The sequence below is a fragment of the Chlorocebus sabaeus genome, chromosome 11 (genome assembly GCF_047675955.1).
Source record: "Chlorocebus sabaeus isolate Y175 chromosome 11, mChlSab1.0.hap1, whole genome shotgun sequence".
NCBI lineage: Eukaryota > Metazoa > Chordata > Mammalia > Primates > Cercopithecidae > Chlorocebus > Chlorocebus sabaeus.
Window position 1 is genome coordinate 30525565 of NC_132914.1, and position 16971 is coordinate 30542535.

Genomic DNA, 16971 nt, shown 5'->3' on the forward strand with positions numbered 1-16971 from the left:
CCCTGCCCCCTCCCTGCCCTCACCGCTTTTCCTCCCAATTTGCTCATGACCATCAAGCTTGGAACCCTCTGCCAGATCCTTGCACATATTCACTGGCTCCTCTCCTCATTCAGGAGGATTCAGAAGCCTTCACTGGCCAACCAACCCAAATGCCCCCAGGCTAAGGCATCCCTCCCATCACATCCTGCCTTACTCTCTTCTTAGCACTCCCATTGTTCATTCAGTGTTGATTACTTTTTGTCTACCTTCCTCTACTAGAAGGAAAGCTATACAAGAGCAAGGACCTTGTCTTTCTTATTTACCAGGACACTCCTGGTGCCTGGAACATGCACTTGTCAGCCACTCAACAGATATTTATTGATGAATGAACAAAAGAATGAATGAATGGGGCAAGATAAAAAAAAACAAACACAGGCAAAGGCAAGAATAATTGGAAACAAAGACTGCAGAAAGAGGGAGTTTTAAGGGACTACACAGAAGTGTAACAACAGCAATCTGAAGTGGTAAAGTGCTAATCCTATGAGTGGAATTTCCATATGTTAAAATAATTTGAGGTCATTAGGCTAAGGTGACTCCGGCACCCTGCATCCCTACATCAGCAGAGAAACCTAACTCAGTGTAAATGGTAAAATGAAACCAAGCTTAACCACCAACTAACCTCTAACTAGGGACTTTCCACTGGAATGATCCACATAGGGCTACTACTCCCCTTTAACCAATCAAATATTTCCTTTGCTCCGTTTCTGCATTTGCCCTATAAAAGCTTCCCCACACCCTGCCCCAGCAGGGGAGCCCCAAACCACCCGCAGTCTGGAGCTGCCCAATTCATTCATCACTTTCTGCTCAAATAAACTCTTTAGCTTTTGAATGTGCCTAAGTTTATCTTTTAACATATATCTGTTATATTCTGACTTGCCCGTGGCCTGAGATATTTTAGAGACAACCTAATTTAGTGAGCAACACCTGTGCTGATAAATCCATACTAATTTTCAAGGCTAGGTCAAAATATTTAAAAAAAGAAGAAGAAAAGAAAGACAGTCAAATGCTGTAAAGATTTTCATACATCTTCAAAAACATTTCAGAAAGGAAGAGTCCTCTGGGTTTCCTCTCATATTTGGACTGCAATAAATTCAGATCAAACACAAAGAGCAGACAGAGGCAGGAGAAGGGGAGGGAGAACGTTCTCCTCCCCCAGGAAACGGAGGGCGCCCATCTTCTGAAGTCTGAGGCTGCACAGACCCACACCTCATCACAGGCAGGCAGCAGGGCTTCCACTTGCTTCCTCTAACTCCTCCTTTCTTATCCATTGTAATACAGGGGAGGAAGGGAGAGAAATGGGGACAGAAAGAAGGGGGTAACGAGGGAAGCATGAAGAGAGGGAGGTCACAGTGTGCTGACTCAGTGCTTCACTTCCCTAGGTATCCCAGGCTGCACTAGGTGATGCTGGACATTGAAAACATGCAGGGACCAAGAAACCCAGCCCAGTACCTCAGCATGGACCACACAGCTCGTGGGGACACTGGGAATCCACTGCTCTTGGGTTCTGGTGGCAGTGGAGAGTGGCAGCCACCCCAAGCTCCTTTGTGAGGGAACCGCTGCTGCTTCCCATTCTCCCGGTGAGGATGGCCTGGCAGTGAGGAGGGCTGGGGGCTCCCGGGCTGCTGTGGGCTGCATGGACAGAGGGCCCCATTGCTCCTGTTGTGCATGGAATTGAGGGAAAACAAAGTCAACCAGAATGACAAGGCTTGCAACAACCAATAGCAGTATCTTGCCCCACCCACAAGTCTTGCTTCCTGGAAACAACCATTCTCAAGTCTTCAGCTCTTGTGTTTCTGATATTTACTGCCATATTATTAAAACAACATAATTACAATTTTAGAACTTATCATATTGACTTACTATAGAGCACAGTAACTCAGTCTTTGTTAGATGGCCACCCACACACACACACACACACACACACACACACACACTTCTTCACCCCTCACCCTCCAAACAGGTTTTGTCTCAGAATATTTGGTTGAAGTGGTATTAAGGATTTACATTATTATATTCTTGTAAGATATTGCTCATAGCTGAACCATCCAATTTTTAATTACATTTTTTCTATTGTGAATTCTCTGAGATATAATTCATAACCACTAGATGGGCAAAAATTTAAACACCTGATACTACCAAGGGATGGTCAGAAAGTGAAACAAAGAGGATTCTCATTCCTGCTAGAACCATTTCAGGAGCAATGTCTCAGGATGTAATGCAGTCAACGTGCAACTATCCTTTGCCCAGCAGCTACACTTCCACGGCTATGCCTGAAAGAAAGCTTCATGTATTTGCACAAGAATATAGGCACAGAGATTTCACTGCAGCATAGTTTATAACAGCAAAAATGTGGAAATAACCTAAATTCCAAATCCAGAAAAATGGATAACGATAATTAAATACTATACAGCAGTTAAGATAAATGAAATATAGCTACATATATCAACATTGATATATCTCAAAAGCCCAATGGTAAATGAAAAAAAAAAGCAAGTGATAGCATTTATGCAAAGTTTGAAAATATGTAAAACAATACTTTTCTATTCACTGGTATGTGTGTATATGAAGTAAAGTCCTAGAAACAATCATGGAAATGAAAAATGTCAAATTTGGGATTGTGATTCCCTCTAGAGAGAGAGGATAAGGACTGTGGACAGGGAATGTTATTTTTTACATGTTGGGAATTATATCCTGAATTTTTACAAAAGAAAGATAACTTTCAGGAGCTGATCTTTCACTGAAAATCTTTCCTCCTAAAGATGATGTCAAATAGAAGAAATCTCATTCCATCCATGTGTGCCAATCTTAAAATTTAGGAATAAATTGCACTTGTAGGAAAGTACTTGCAACATTTTGTTTCTATTACTGTTTCTTTCCTGCTTCCTGAATCATACAGCGAAAGATCTCAAGAACCACCTAGTGCCAAGATGTTTATTCAAAATCAGCAGATAAAGTAGGGACTGGGGAGTAGACCTCTAGGTGCTTGTGTAAAACTCTGTGTATATGTGCATTCCTCTGGGGACACAACTTTGTGAAATTCTCAAGAGTCCACGACTCCCCAGATATTCAGAACCTCTGAGTTGGGTAACTCTCATAATGCCTGAGCAGCAGATGTCCTGTAAGGTCTCCTGAGTCCCTGTCATATGTTCCTCCCTGGAGGCAATGGTGCTCCCGGCCAACGCTGTGAATCTGGAGCCACATGGACATGGGTCCAAATCCTGGCTCGACTTGGGCTGGCTGACTGTGGGGAGGATCCTTTCTGTGCCTCTGTTTTCTCCTTTGTAAAATGAGGATAAAGACTGTTGCAAGCAAGTGACATGGCACAGTGCCAGCACAGGGCCAACCCTTAGGTGATATTAACCATTTTTGGCCAGGTCTCCATGTTACAGCCTTTGGTTCCTTCCTACCACTTTTTATAACTGTAATCAATCACTCATCGAATTATTTACATAATGTCTGTCTCCACCAACATCTTATATGCTCTTTGCAGGAAGGAACCGTATTTGTCTTGCTCTTGGTTAGGCAGAATGAGTATGTGCCGAATGGGTGGATAAAAGCATGAAGAAAAGAATGAATGCCTCCACTTAGGCTGCACTGCTAGATAGGAAAGCTAATTTTTTTTTTTTTTTTTTGAGACAGAGTCTCACTCTGTCACCAGGCTGGAGTACAGTGGCACAAACTTAGCTCACTGCAATGTCCAACTCCCTGGTTCAAGCGATTCTCCTGCCTCAACCTCCTGAGTAGCTGGGGTTACAGGCACGTGCCACCATGCCCAGCTAATTTTTGTATTTTTAATGGAGACAGGGTTTTACCATGTTGACCAGGATGGTCTCAATCTTCTGTCCTTGTGATCTGCCCGCTTTGGCCTTCTAAAGTGCTGGGATTACAGGTGTGAGCCACCGCGCCCAGCCTAGAAGTTTCTTAAAACAAAACAAAACAAAAAAGACCCAGACGGAGCTGTGGGACTTGTATCAGCAGTATTATTTCTCCCAAAGAATTTCTAGCCATTTAGTATGATGAAGGTAAAGAAAGGAAAGAGACAATTATCCCTTTTGAAAAAGGCCTGGCTCAACAGTTACTACATGAAGAAGAAAGAAAGAGGTGTTGGAACCAGTGGCCTGGAGAGTCCCAAGATCAGAGAAGACATGACTTTCATGACAACAGTAAAATAGCTCTGGACTGGACCACGTGAGACAGTGCGTCTTCAGTCAGCTGTCTTATCTTTTTGCTGTCAGTGAGGCATAGCAGAAAGAAGTTAGGAGGTTGAGACAAGGTAGATGCAAGAAGAAAGTGGAAAAAGGGTTTACAAGTTGTTCCCTAAAAAGTAAGTTGGGCAATGCAATTACTCCCACCGGTCAGAGGATATGGAGGAAAGGCATCCTCATATAGACCAAAGGGAGGGCCTCTGGCTCACGGTTTTCTTGGCATGAGTTTGGGTGAAAGTAATTATTTGGCTCCATGTTTTTATAAGTCTCTGAGATTTACTGAGAGCCAACAGAGCACTACACTCTTTTTAAATTATCCCCAACTATCACACTTCCAGGCAGGAAGGTGATCGGAATTTCCTGACTCATCTCAGTTTGTTGCCACTCAATATCACTGCTCTTATATTTATATCAAGAAGTATAAAGAGGTAGGAAATGAGATTTAAAAAGCAGAATTTTTTTCAGATAAAATTCTTCATTTGATAAGGCGGGGGAATAAATTAGCCACATCTTTTAAAAGTTTAAAAGTAAGGACCTTATAATTACTGAAAAATGGGGTCTGCTTGTAAAATTACTGGTAATTACCGATTTGATGGGGAAGAAAATTACAGTATGTGCTTGAACTTTTAATATGCCTTAGTGATTCTTATCATCTATAAGCCACAACATAAAATGAGTGTGCCTTCAATTTTTTAAATAAATTAGGCTACTAAACAAGGTTGTTCATTAATTTGAATATGACGTGTATGTACTCCTGGATGGTGTAGACTGGCTCTTTGTGGAATTCCAATGGGTGCCTCCTAAAACTCTTAGGTAACAGCATTGTTAGAAGAGCAGGACAAGGGGCTCTTTGTGGATAACCCTCATGCAAATGCAGGGATTCAAAGCAAGCTGTGAAAAACTGTTACCATTTGCAATCACTATTTTTATGAATCAAGATTTTCTCAGCAGCGTGCAACCAAAACAAAACAGCAATATAAACTTCCAGTTAACATAGATACTTTTCAATTCCAAATTTGGGGCTCACAAAAACTTCATAGTCCTCAATGATTTATATAAAAGTGTGAAGCATTTTAACATATATAATGCACTTATCTTAATGAAATGAGCCTTGTTGATTATGTGACAGTCTAAGGTGAGATGACATTTAATAAAGTGTTATACTTGTATTTTTTAAATGGAAGATTGGAAACTATTGTTTTAAGTAATTCTTCTCTGCCCATGACACGTCATTTGATATCAAAACTTTAAAATGACTTACGACTTGTCTTCCTTGTTGGAAAGGGAAAAGAGGTCATAAACCAAGCACACTCCAAACACCGTGATGCCTGTCTCTTTCACCAGCATCGCACAGGTCCCCAGAAACAAACTGAACAGCAAGAAGAAGGGAGACACCGTGGAAGGGAAGCTTTTCCCAACACAGCCCTGATCCAGACTCCTGAAAAACAAGTTGGAGATTCTTTTAATCTAAGCAAGCATGTGGTCTGCTAGAAATACCACCTCTTAAAGATAAGAGCTAATGTCAATTTCATTGTATTCTAAGAAATTAAGCAGGTGAGTAGAGATTTCTTAAAGAGCCTTCATCCCCACAATACTGAATTTGGTACTTAAATTGCAGTATACACAGACTATGGTATGTAACAAATGAACACCAAAAAGCCATTTAAAATTCTACCAGAGAGACATACTTAGTCACATGAAAAGAGGTTTAAGTGAATACATTCTAAGTGAATAATCAAGTTACTAAACTATATGCATAAACTCAGGAGCCAGGTTCCCTGGGTTCCCTGCTAACCACAGCAGTTAATTAACGGGTAATATGGGGCAAGTTACTTTACTTCTTGGTGCTTCAGTTCCCTTATGTGTGAAAAGGGATTACAGCGTTGTAGGGGGGATTAAACGAATGACTTGTCACACATCAAGTGTATATCACCATTATCATTATGGTAGTGAAGTATTTTATATGCTTCCATATATAAAACAAAGTTACCAGTGGATATATATGCCAAAATATAATAAGCATTTCTCTCTGGGATGAAAATACGATGATTTTAACCTTTTTTTTCTTTTGGCTAAATTCATTCAGCCAAAATTTTTAAATTCATTTTCTATGAGCATACCTTAATTTTTAAATTCATTTTCTATGAGCATACCTTAGGTAAAGTTTATTTTTTTCTCAGTTTAATTTCCAACAAGGATTTTCAAAATCTCTCTGGTGCTGTTAAACCTTTGTTTCACCTTGTAAAACAGAGCTGGCCCCCTACCAAGAAACATCACTGTTCCCTTCAACAAGTACCACACCTATTGGCTCCTATTCCATGGAAGTAAAGGCCAATATTTCTGTAGTTGAGACACCTTCTCCTTAGTGTTATGTCTTAGAATAATTGCATAAAATTATATACAAAATTTGTAGTGGATAGGCATTTATTTCTATTGAGTTGATCTATAGCTCAAATTTCTGAAAGTGAGAATGGCATGCAAAACCAATCTGTAATAACATGGCTCATTATCATACAGATATGGATACACTGCAGGCCTAATCATGCCCCCAAACATATTAACCACACAGAACAGGCCTAGAGAACAAGTTTAAACTCTAAAGCAATTATTACTTATATTCTAATGCCACAGTAAACAAGAAATAATTAATTGTTAAATTTTGGCTTATATTTTCAGGTTTCATGACACCACATCATACAATCAAGAATATAGTAGGAAGTTACAAAGCCAGGATCAGAAGAAGACTTACACTATGCTAAGAAAATGTTCTACCCTTTAAACAAAACAAAACTTTCTAAGACTTAATTCATTTCATCATTGACCCAAGGTCTAAATTGGTTTGTAACAGGTTTCTCAATCTTAGCCCCACTGGCATTTTCTGCCAGATAATTCTTTGTTGTAGGGACTGTCCTGTGCATTGCAGAATGTCTGTTCAGCAACATCTTTGGCTTCTACCCCGTAAATGCATGAGCACCTCTTCAGCTGTGACAACCAAAAATGTCTGCAGATATTGCCAAATGTCTCCTGCAGGTAGAAGAGGTAATGGCTCGGAGGAGGAGGAAAATCACCCCTAATTAAGAGCCACTGGTTTAGAACAGTGTTCCTCAGTCACTGGGTTTTGTAAGACCATAGGTCAATGAACTGATCCAAAGATCAGGGCCACCAAATGCTTAATCAGGCATCTCTCCATGAAACTGAGCAACATGGTTGACCTGCCCCCTTTCTCTAGGTTGTATGAGTCTGTTTTCATGCTGCTGATAAAGACATACTGGAGACTGGGCCATTTACAAAAGAAAGAGGTTTATTGAACTCACAGTTTCACATGGCTGGGGAGGCCTCACAATCATGGTGGAAGGCAAGGAAAAGCAAGTCATGTCTTATATGGATGGCACCAGGCAAAAAGAGCTTGTGCGGGGAATCTCCCATTTTTAAAACCATCAGATCTCGTGAGACTTATTAACTATCACAAGAATAGCATGGGGAAGATCCGCCCCCATGATTTAATTGCCTCCCACTAGGTTCCTTCCACAACACATGGGAATTGTGGGAGTTACAATTCAAGATGAGATTTGGGTGGGGACACAGCCAAAACATATTACAGGCCATGCTCTGAGCTGCCCCCATTCACATTCTCTTTTTAATCCACTCCTTTCGCTATATGGACATGACGTGACTCAGATGAGAATCTGACTGGTTTAGGGTAAAGGTGCAATACAATGAGAAATTATTTTAAGGATTTTCAGTTTCCCAACGCAAAACACTTCTGTCTTTTGATGAAACTATATGTAAATTGGAAAACTACAGTAAAGAAATGCTACTTTATACTCAGCTTTGTCATGTTAAGCTCTGAGTTACTTTGGTGAGGCTAACAAAGAGAAAAAAATTAGGACCAAAATGAAAAGGAAAAATTAAGCAAATCATAGGCAAATAAAAGAGAACATTACATCAACTACATTTTGGCTTAGAGCTAAAATTCCAAATTCAATTCTCAGTAAGAAACTACAAGTAAAAGGAATGAAAAAGCAAGTGCTTGGGTTCTCAGCACTGGGAAAGCAATCCCTTTAAGGTGCTACAATGTGGTTCAGAACCGAGTTGAAAGAGAAATGGCCCAGCACTGGATAAAGAGAGAGTTTCCTATTCCTGGTCCCTGGAAAGCTTGTTGAGCATTTCACAACCAGAAGCCTCTCTCCTCTCAGGCACATGCTCACAGTCTACACACATGGCACAGTTGCAATCACAGTGAAGGGCACTCTTAGCCACACATACCTGTTGTAGGAGAGAAAGGCCAATAGAAACAGCAGACACGCTAACACGTCAGCTCTGCCAACGATCCCAGCCACCTTGGAAGTTAAAATAATAAAAAATGAAAACCTCGGACAATTACTTTCAGAAAACCATTACACAAATACATGACAGAAATATGTTTGCTGTTAGATAAATGAAAGATATAGTAACATAGAAAACTCACTGTTCTTCAAGTTCTGATATATGACTAAGCACCTCTGATCATCAATTATATTTAATAACGAGTTTATGTAAGGAAAAAAGAGGATTGAAGGGGCAAGATTTCCACACATTATTTTTAAACTCTCTTCTTAGAGCGTCAATTCACAGCATCAAAATTTATTCATTTATTAACTTATTCAAAAAAATTTTTGAGCAATATTTGAGAGTCAGACACTGTGTCCTTCTGTGTACCATAATGCTAATGGAGCAGACAATATTTTTAGAGAACTAGAAAAAAGTAAATTGAGAATCAATACTTTTAACAAAAATGGGGCCGGGCAGGATGGCTCACATCTGTAATCTCAGCACTTTGGGAGACCGAGGCTGGCGAATCACTTGAGTTAAGGAGTTCAAGACCAGCCTGGGCAACATGGCAAAACCCCATGTCTACAAAAATATACAAAAATTAGCCATGCATGATGGCACATGCCTGTAGTTCCAGCTACTCGGGAGGCTGAGGTGGGAGGACTGCTTGAGCCATGGAGGTCAAGGCTGCAGTGAGCTGTGATCGTGCCACTGCACTCAGCGTGTGTGACAGAGTGGACCCTGTCTCAAAAAATAAAATAAAAAAAAAACAAGAAAGGGAGTGAGTTTGAACTGATGATTGCTATATGTGAGTATATGTGTGTGCAAGTGTGTGTGTGTACATGTGTGCATATTTTTCTTAGCTCTATCACTGAAAGGGCCTATAAACACAAAACCTCAGAAGCAATGGGCCATCTTGGCACTAACCACAAACTATTTCCCCACAAAAGAGAACACCGGCTTCTTGGAAAACTGGCTGATACTAGGGCTGAGGCTGGGGAAATTCAAGAGGAGCTTGGATCATCTCGTGTCAGAAAGTAAGAAAATGCTTATAAAATGACAGTCAAAAGGGCATAGAAGCCAGCAAAAAGGGGCTCCCACCAAACAAACTTAAGGCAATTTGAATATTAAAATAAATGAGTACAATAATATAAACCATTGAAAATGAAATCCATGAGTCCATACTAATAATAAATACAGCTATGCATTGAATAACGACATTCAGGTCAACAACAAGCCACATATATGATGGTGGTCCCACAAGATTATAATACCATATTTCTATCGTACCTTTTCTATGTTTGATATGTTTAGACACACAAATACTTACCATTGTGTAACTTTTGCCTACAGTATTCAGTACAGTAGCCTAAGAGCAATAGGCCATACCATCTAGGTTTGTGTAAGTATACTCTATGATGTTTGCACAATGACAAAATCACCTAACAACTCATTCTCAGAACATGTCCCCATTGTTAAGCAAAGCGTAATTGTATATATATAAATGAATGAATGGATACATATAAATGTACCTACATACATACAGCAAGCAAGTGAATGGGAAAGAAAGGAGACCTCTTCCTTCATTAAAAAGCCAGTTAATGAATGTGGAGGGAGCAGTGGAGTTGGAAAATAACCATTTTGCTGCCAGAAGAGTGAAGACTGGAGCAAGCAAGAAACATCAAAAACATCAATGGATGCTAAACCCAGGGCATGAAAGTTTTTGAGGTGCAAAGTATTAGCAGAACTTCAAAGTGTCTATTTACTAATTATTAGGTGAAAATATTTAAAAAGAGCACTATGGAAAAAATGTGTTATATTGCACTATGTCTTAACTGTGGAATCAAATTAAAATCACCATTCTTGAAGGAACCGTCATAACTATCATTTATGCAGTATTCTAGAAGGGACATATAACCTGAATAGAATCATGAGAAAACATGAAACTCAAGATGAGGAACATTCGATAAAAATACAAATAAATATATATTACACTAACAAATTATAAATTTTACATGTAGCAATATTTTGTAACATTACATTTTATTGCATATTAATTTATTCTAATTTACATTACACCATGATTCATAATTATAACTCATTATAATCTAACAATTATAATATTGTATATATTATTATATATTATATGTATAATGCATTACACATATAATATGCATATATTTTATATATTTATTACTTATACATTATTCATTCTTCATTTGCACATAGCTATATATCATACAGTATTTATATATTATGCATTTTTAATATAATATGCTATATCTATAATTATATGTAGTATATGTTATAAATTGTATAACATTAAGTATTACATATTTATATTATACTTATAAAATATATTATAACCATATATTGCAATATAACATGTCAATAACATTTGTTATTTTACATGTTCTAATATAAATTCTAAATTATATTATAATCTATAAATTATATTACAGAAAGACAATGAAGATTGTTTCAAACTAAAGGAGACTAATGAAGAGTAGAGAAAATATACAACTAAATTATTAAAGTATAAAGGGGTATGAATTGTGCAACCTGCTGTCAAATGCTTCAGAAAATAAATAACATTTTTATATATTGAGAGAGAAAGAGAGGAAGGTAATAAAACAAATGTGGGAAAATGTGAAAAATTAGTGAATCTGGACAGGGAGTATACAGTTATTCTCCATATTTTTTAAGTTTGAAATTATTTCAAAAAATGCATTATTCCAGAAAAAGACTGAAATGGAAGAGGGGTAGGAAACAGATGACTCTTTACAAATGTTCACACTATTTTGCTACATAAGATATCTATGTATTTTTCTCTCTTTTTTTTTTAAATCCAAGAAATAAAAGAGTCAAGGGAAAAAATGGGATATAGATTTTTAAAGATGCTCCAAAGAACAGGTACCATAAGAGGTGAATCATGAGGAACAGTTCAAAAGGGAGAAGAATTGGTCTGACGGAGAATTGGTCTGACATTTCAGGCACAGGAATAGTATCACCCACATCATGGAAGACCCAAGGTCTATGGTGTGTTAAAGAATCAATCAACAATTAATAGTAGGAAACAGTTTTCTGGGAAATATACCTGTAAGCATCCTTATGCAATGAGCACGCTTTGCAGCCATGAAGGAGGGGCAGTAAACAAGCATGGAGGTGGCCGGACACGGTGGCTCATGCCACGCCTATCATGCCAGCACTTTGGGAGACCGAAGTGGACAGATCCCTTGAGCTCAGGAGTTCAAGACCAACCTGGGCAACATGGAGAAACCCTGTCTCTACCAAAAATACAAACGACTAGCCGGGTGTGCACCTGTGGTCCCAGCTACTCGGGAGGCTGAGGTGGGTGGACTGCTTGAGCCCAGAAGGTAGAGGCTGCAGTGAGCCGAGATCACATCACTGTGCCCCAGCCTGGGCGACGGAGCAAGACCCTGTCTCAAAAACTTAAAAACAAAATAAGCATGGAGGTAAATCATTCAAAGTCTGAATGTAGACTGCTCTTGTCATCTGAGATTTGGTTTTGTTATGTTTAAAATGCGTGTAACACCCGCTCTCTCAGGGTGGTTGTAATTCATGAGATGATATATACATAAAGGGCCTGCTGGATAAATGCTGGTGCACCTCTTTCTCTCCCCGCCACCCTTTTATTTTCAGAGAAAGGGGGTGGAACTCTTGACACTGAGATAGGTTTTCGTGTGTGGCTTACGGAAATAATCTTTTTACTTTAAGGTTTACATGTACGGTATCTTAATTGCAAACTTTATTAGATAATCTAATGTATCTGTTAGTTAAAATCTGCATAAAACATAACTCAATTATACACACGCAGATGGACAGACAGCAAGTCACATACTGAGAAAAATTCCAGTCCTACTTACATTAAGAGAAACCTGGACATGGCCGAAGAATACCACTGGCAATACAGAGCTGAAAGCTATTACCTGACGTGGCTGCTTGTGTCACATGCTGTTCATTGATTTGTTAATCTAAAAGGAACTTGAGTACCAAATCAGGAAGACTGCACGACTCAAGAGACGAATGCAGTGACAGTGTGGTGTCACCACAATGTCAAGGCTCAGCTCAGACTCTTAGTCTGTAAAGCGGAAGTGTATATGGATCACCTGTAAGCCCAGATCTGCTCAGACTACACTACCACCTCCTTGAGCATTTAGCTCAGCATCACCTGCGAATCTTCCTGAAGGTTAAACAGAGAGCCCAGCTCACCAGCAACAGTCTTGAGATAAGCCTAAGCATCTGGACCGAGAAGGGCGCTCATCACAGCACAACTGATGTAGCCAACAGCAAGACTTGCAAGCTGTTACTGGGTGTAGCAAGTTGGAATGAGGCAATCACAAGCTAAGCAAGCTTAACTAATGTGTTAAAGGCGTCCTGCAGCCCGGCTTCTTGCATTGCAGCCAGTTTGGAAGAGGCGACAGCAGACTGTGCCAGCTGGATGTGCCCAGATATAAAGAATGTAGTGTCCCTAGCAGGAGAAGCTCAAAGAGGGTGTTGAAATATTGGTGTAACATTGACAGGCTCTCTTGCCAGTCCAAACCACTAAACATGCATTCTATACCCCTGTGGAACTGAGGTATTTGGGGCAAAAGGCTAGATATCTAAAAATGGGTGCTATAATAGTCATTAACTACTGTATATCTAGACCAGCCATTCATTGTGATTCAATTAGTCAATATTGTCATGTTCAGTAAGTGTGTGTTTAATTCCAGTTAACAAACATTTTCCAAGTGCCTCCTCTTAGCTATATACTGTGCCAGTTGGAAGCATACAATCAGCCTCAAGGAGTTTAACATCTGGTGGGGAGTCAAAAGAGGATATTAAATAGCACACAAGGAAACTGCATGCATCATAAGAGGAGAAACCATTACCAAGAGAAGACTGAAGAGATTAATTTTTACTGTAGGATCTAGGAAGGCTTCACAGGTCTGGCCATGTAAACTGTGACTTAAACATAGACAAGGGGGATTTCAGGAAGCTCAAGGCGAGGGAATGCGCAGCCTAGGCCTGGGAAGGAACAAAAATGCTTTGCCGGTGGAGGATACAAGAACGGCAGAGAAAGAGAGGTCTGGAGATATACGGAGTGCTTCTGGAAGGGGAGACCTGAGGTGATGAAGAGCATGGAGTAAATAAAGAAGTGAGGAGGGGCAATGGGAAGCAAAGATGGAACATTAAACTGGAGCCAGTTGATTTTAGAACAATGTCTTTCTAGGGTGCTGGAAAGTACAAAAGCAATTGGTCAGTTCATGGTTAGTGAAAAATGTATGCAAATGGCCAGCATGTATTTTAGCCTCAAACTATAGGTTTCCGTTACCAACATGGTGGCTGTTACCTAGGAACTGCAGCCTCTAACAAATATTCAAACGCTGGAGGGAGAAACATCAGTGAACATAATTGGAGAGAATTCAAGTAATGTAACAGCAGATCCTCTAGCAAGGTTAACACAATCACAGGCAGAAATTTCCAATTAGGTGTTAATTTGCTGTAGAAACTTGTCTTTTGGAATACCACCAATAAGATTTGTATGAAGTATACTATATGTATAAGGCTATTGATATTTATTTTACCTGCAAGAATGAGTTCCATTAATGTCAGACAGGGCCAGGAACACACAATTAACACATAGTAACAGCTACAAACCAGACAGATTGATTAGAGCATAACTAATTTTCTCTTAAGTCTCCCTATCCCAATTCTTGTTGAAATGTTGAACTTAACCTTCAACTCCACGCATCGGCGTTTCCTGCACTTGCTCTCAACTTGACCTAAGTACATTTCTGTAAATCTGTAACGTCTCTACAATGATTGAGTTTTAACTATCATAGAAGAATTAAAATAACTTCCTCCATTTTCCCAGTGTCTCTACTGATTTTTCTCATGATTCAGGATTCATAAAAACATAAATTTCCTAAAAAATATACTGTCAGGAAATTATTCCAATAATCTCAAAGGCTTAAGTGAGGAAAGCTCTGGGTCTGACTTATTTATTGCTATACCCCTGCACTGAGTGACTCTATTATAGTCACTGTATTATAGCCACTTAAATATTTATTGAAAGATTGAATAAATTGAGTAAATAAATGAATTTGTCCCTATTTACTTAAATTAAACATAATTTTGCTCTCTGCTAGGGCTCTTGTTTTGTTACAACATATTGCTTTATCTTGCATCTATTTATATGTATGCTCTTTGGCTTTTCAATGAGCTTGTGAAATTGTGGCTAGGGACCCTGCTATTCACTCACATATTCCCCTGGTAGAATGCCTTACACCAAGCAAGTATAGTCAGCCCTCCATATCCAAAGGTTCTATATCCCTGGATTCAACCAATTGATGATCAAAAAAACAAAAAAATTCAGTAAGTAAATAAGTAACAAAAGTACAACAATAAATATAATACAAATAAAAACCAATATAGTCTAACAACTATTTGCAAATTATGAGTATTATAAGGAATGTAGAGATGATTTAAAGTATACAGGATGATATGTGTAAATTATATGCAAATACTACAGCATTTTATATAAGGGACTTGAGTATCCTCAGATTTTGGTGTCTTTGGGGGTCCTGAAACCAATCCTTTGCAGACACTGTATTCATTAACTATTTGTTGATTACATAATTAATAAAGCAAATGCTTAATCATATCAGTGTGTTCAAATTAAACCCTACCTAAAAAATTTAAAATTTCCATCCTTCCTAAGATAGTTTATGATCCAATTTTTGTTCTTCTTTAATAAAGACGTGATAATTCCCAGTAACTCCCTCTCCCACAAAGCCAAGGTCTTTTTCAAAAAAATAATTCATCAGGGCCAGGTGTCGCAGCTCACGCCTGTAATCTCAGCACTTTGGGAAACTAAGGCAGGAGGATTGCTTGAGCTCAGGAATTCAAGACCAGCCTCAGCAACGTAGCAAGACCTTGTCTCTACTTAAAAAAAAAATAAATACCAATGGAACAGAACAGAGTCCTCAGAAATAATACCACACATCTACAGCCATCTGATCTTTGACAAACCTGAGAGAAACAAGAAATGGGGAAAGGATTCCCTATTTAATAAATGGTGCTGGGAAAATTGGCTAGCCATAAGTAGAAAGCTGAAACTGGATCCTTTCCTTACTCCTTATACGAAAATTAATTCAAGATGGATTAGAGACTTAAATGTTAGACCTAATACCATAAAAATCCTAGAGGAAAACCTAGGTAGTACCATTCAGGACATAGGCATGGGCAAAGACTTCATGTCTAAAACACCAAAAGCAACGGCAGCAAAAGCCAAAATTGACAAATGGGATCTCATTAAACTAAAGAGCTTCTGCACAGCAAAAGAAATTACCATCAGAGTGAACAGGCAACCTACAGAATGGGAGAAAATTGTTGCAGTCTACTCATCTGACAAAGGGCTAATATCCAGAACCTACAAAGAACTCAAACAAATTTACAAGAAAAAAACAAACAACCCCATCAAAAAGTGGGCAAAGGATATGAACAGACATTTCTCAAAAGAAGACATTCATACAGCCAACAGACACATGAAAAAATGCTCATCATCACTGGCCATCAGAGAAATGCAAATCAAAACCACAATGAGATACCATCTCACACCAGCTAGAATGGCGATCATTCAAAAGTCAGGAAACAACAGGTGCTGGAGAGGATGTGGAGAAATAGGAACACTTTTACACTGTTGGTGGGATTGTAAACTAGTTCAACCATTATGGAAAACAGTATGGCGATTCCTCAAGGATCTAGAACTAGATGTACCATATGACCCAGCCATCCCATTACTAGGTATATACCCAAAGGATTATAAATTATGCTGCTATAAAGACACATGCACATGTATGTTTATTGCAGCACTATTCACAATAGCAAAGACTTGGAATCAACCCAAATGTCCATCAGTGACAGATTGGATTAAGAAAATGTGGCACATATACACCATGGAATACTATGCAGCCATAAAAAAGGATGAGTTTGTGTCCTTTGTAGGGACATGGATGCAGCTGGAAACCATCATTCTCAGCAAACTATCACAAGAACAGAAAACCAAACACCGCATGTTCTCACTCATAGGCGGGAACTGAACAATGAGATCACTTGGACTCGGGAAGGGGAACATCACACACCGGGGCCTATCATGGGGAGGGGGGAGGGGGGAGGGATTGCATTGGGAGTTATACCTCATGTAAATGACGAGTTGATGGGAGCAGCACACCAACATGGCACAAGTATACATATGTAGCAAACCTGCACGTTGTGCACATGTACCCTACAACTTGAAGTTTAATAATAATAAATAAATTAAAAATCAATAAATAAATAAATAAATAAAATCCCGGCATAGTGGTGAGCACCTGTGGTCCCAGCTACTGGGGAGGCTAAGGTGGGAGGA

The 16971-nt window shown here is 39.0% G+C and overlaps 1 protein-coding gene across 9 annotated transcripts in view; it reads right to left on the reverse strand.

The window, feature by feature from the left end:
* Positions 1-16971, reverse strand: part of TMTC1 (transmembrane O-mannosyltransferase targeting cadherins 1) — a 286191-nt gene that overhangs the window by 249684 nt on the left and 19536 nt on the right. For 7 of the 9 annotated variants that reach the window (XM_007968065.3, XM_007968064.3, XM_073020588.1 and 4 more), the window contains 3 exons: positions 8511-8584; positions 5506-5682; positions 1489-1695 (listed from right to left, as the gene is read on the reverse strand). In XM_007968065.3, coding sequence (XP_007966256.2) covers positions 1489-1695; positions 5506-5682; positions 8511-8584 — 458 coding nt within the window. The remainder of the gene's footprint in view (positions 1-1488; positions 1696-5505; positions 5683-8510; positions 8585-16971) is intronic. The other 2 variants (XM_073020590.1, XM_073020589.1) reach the window with 1 other exon arrangement.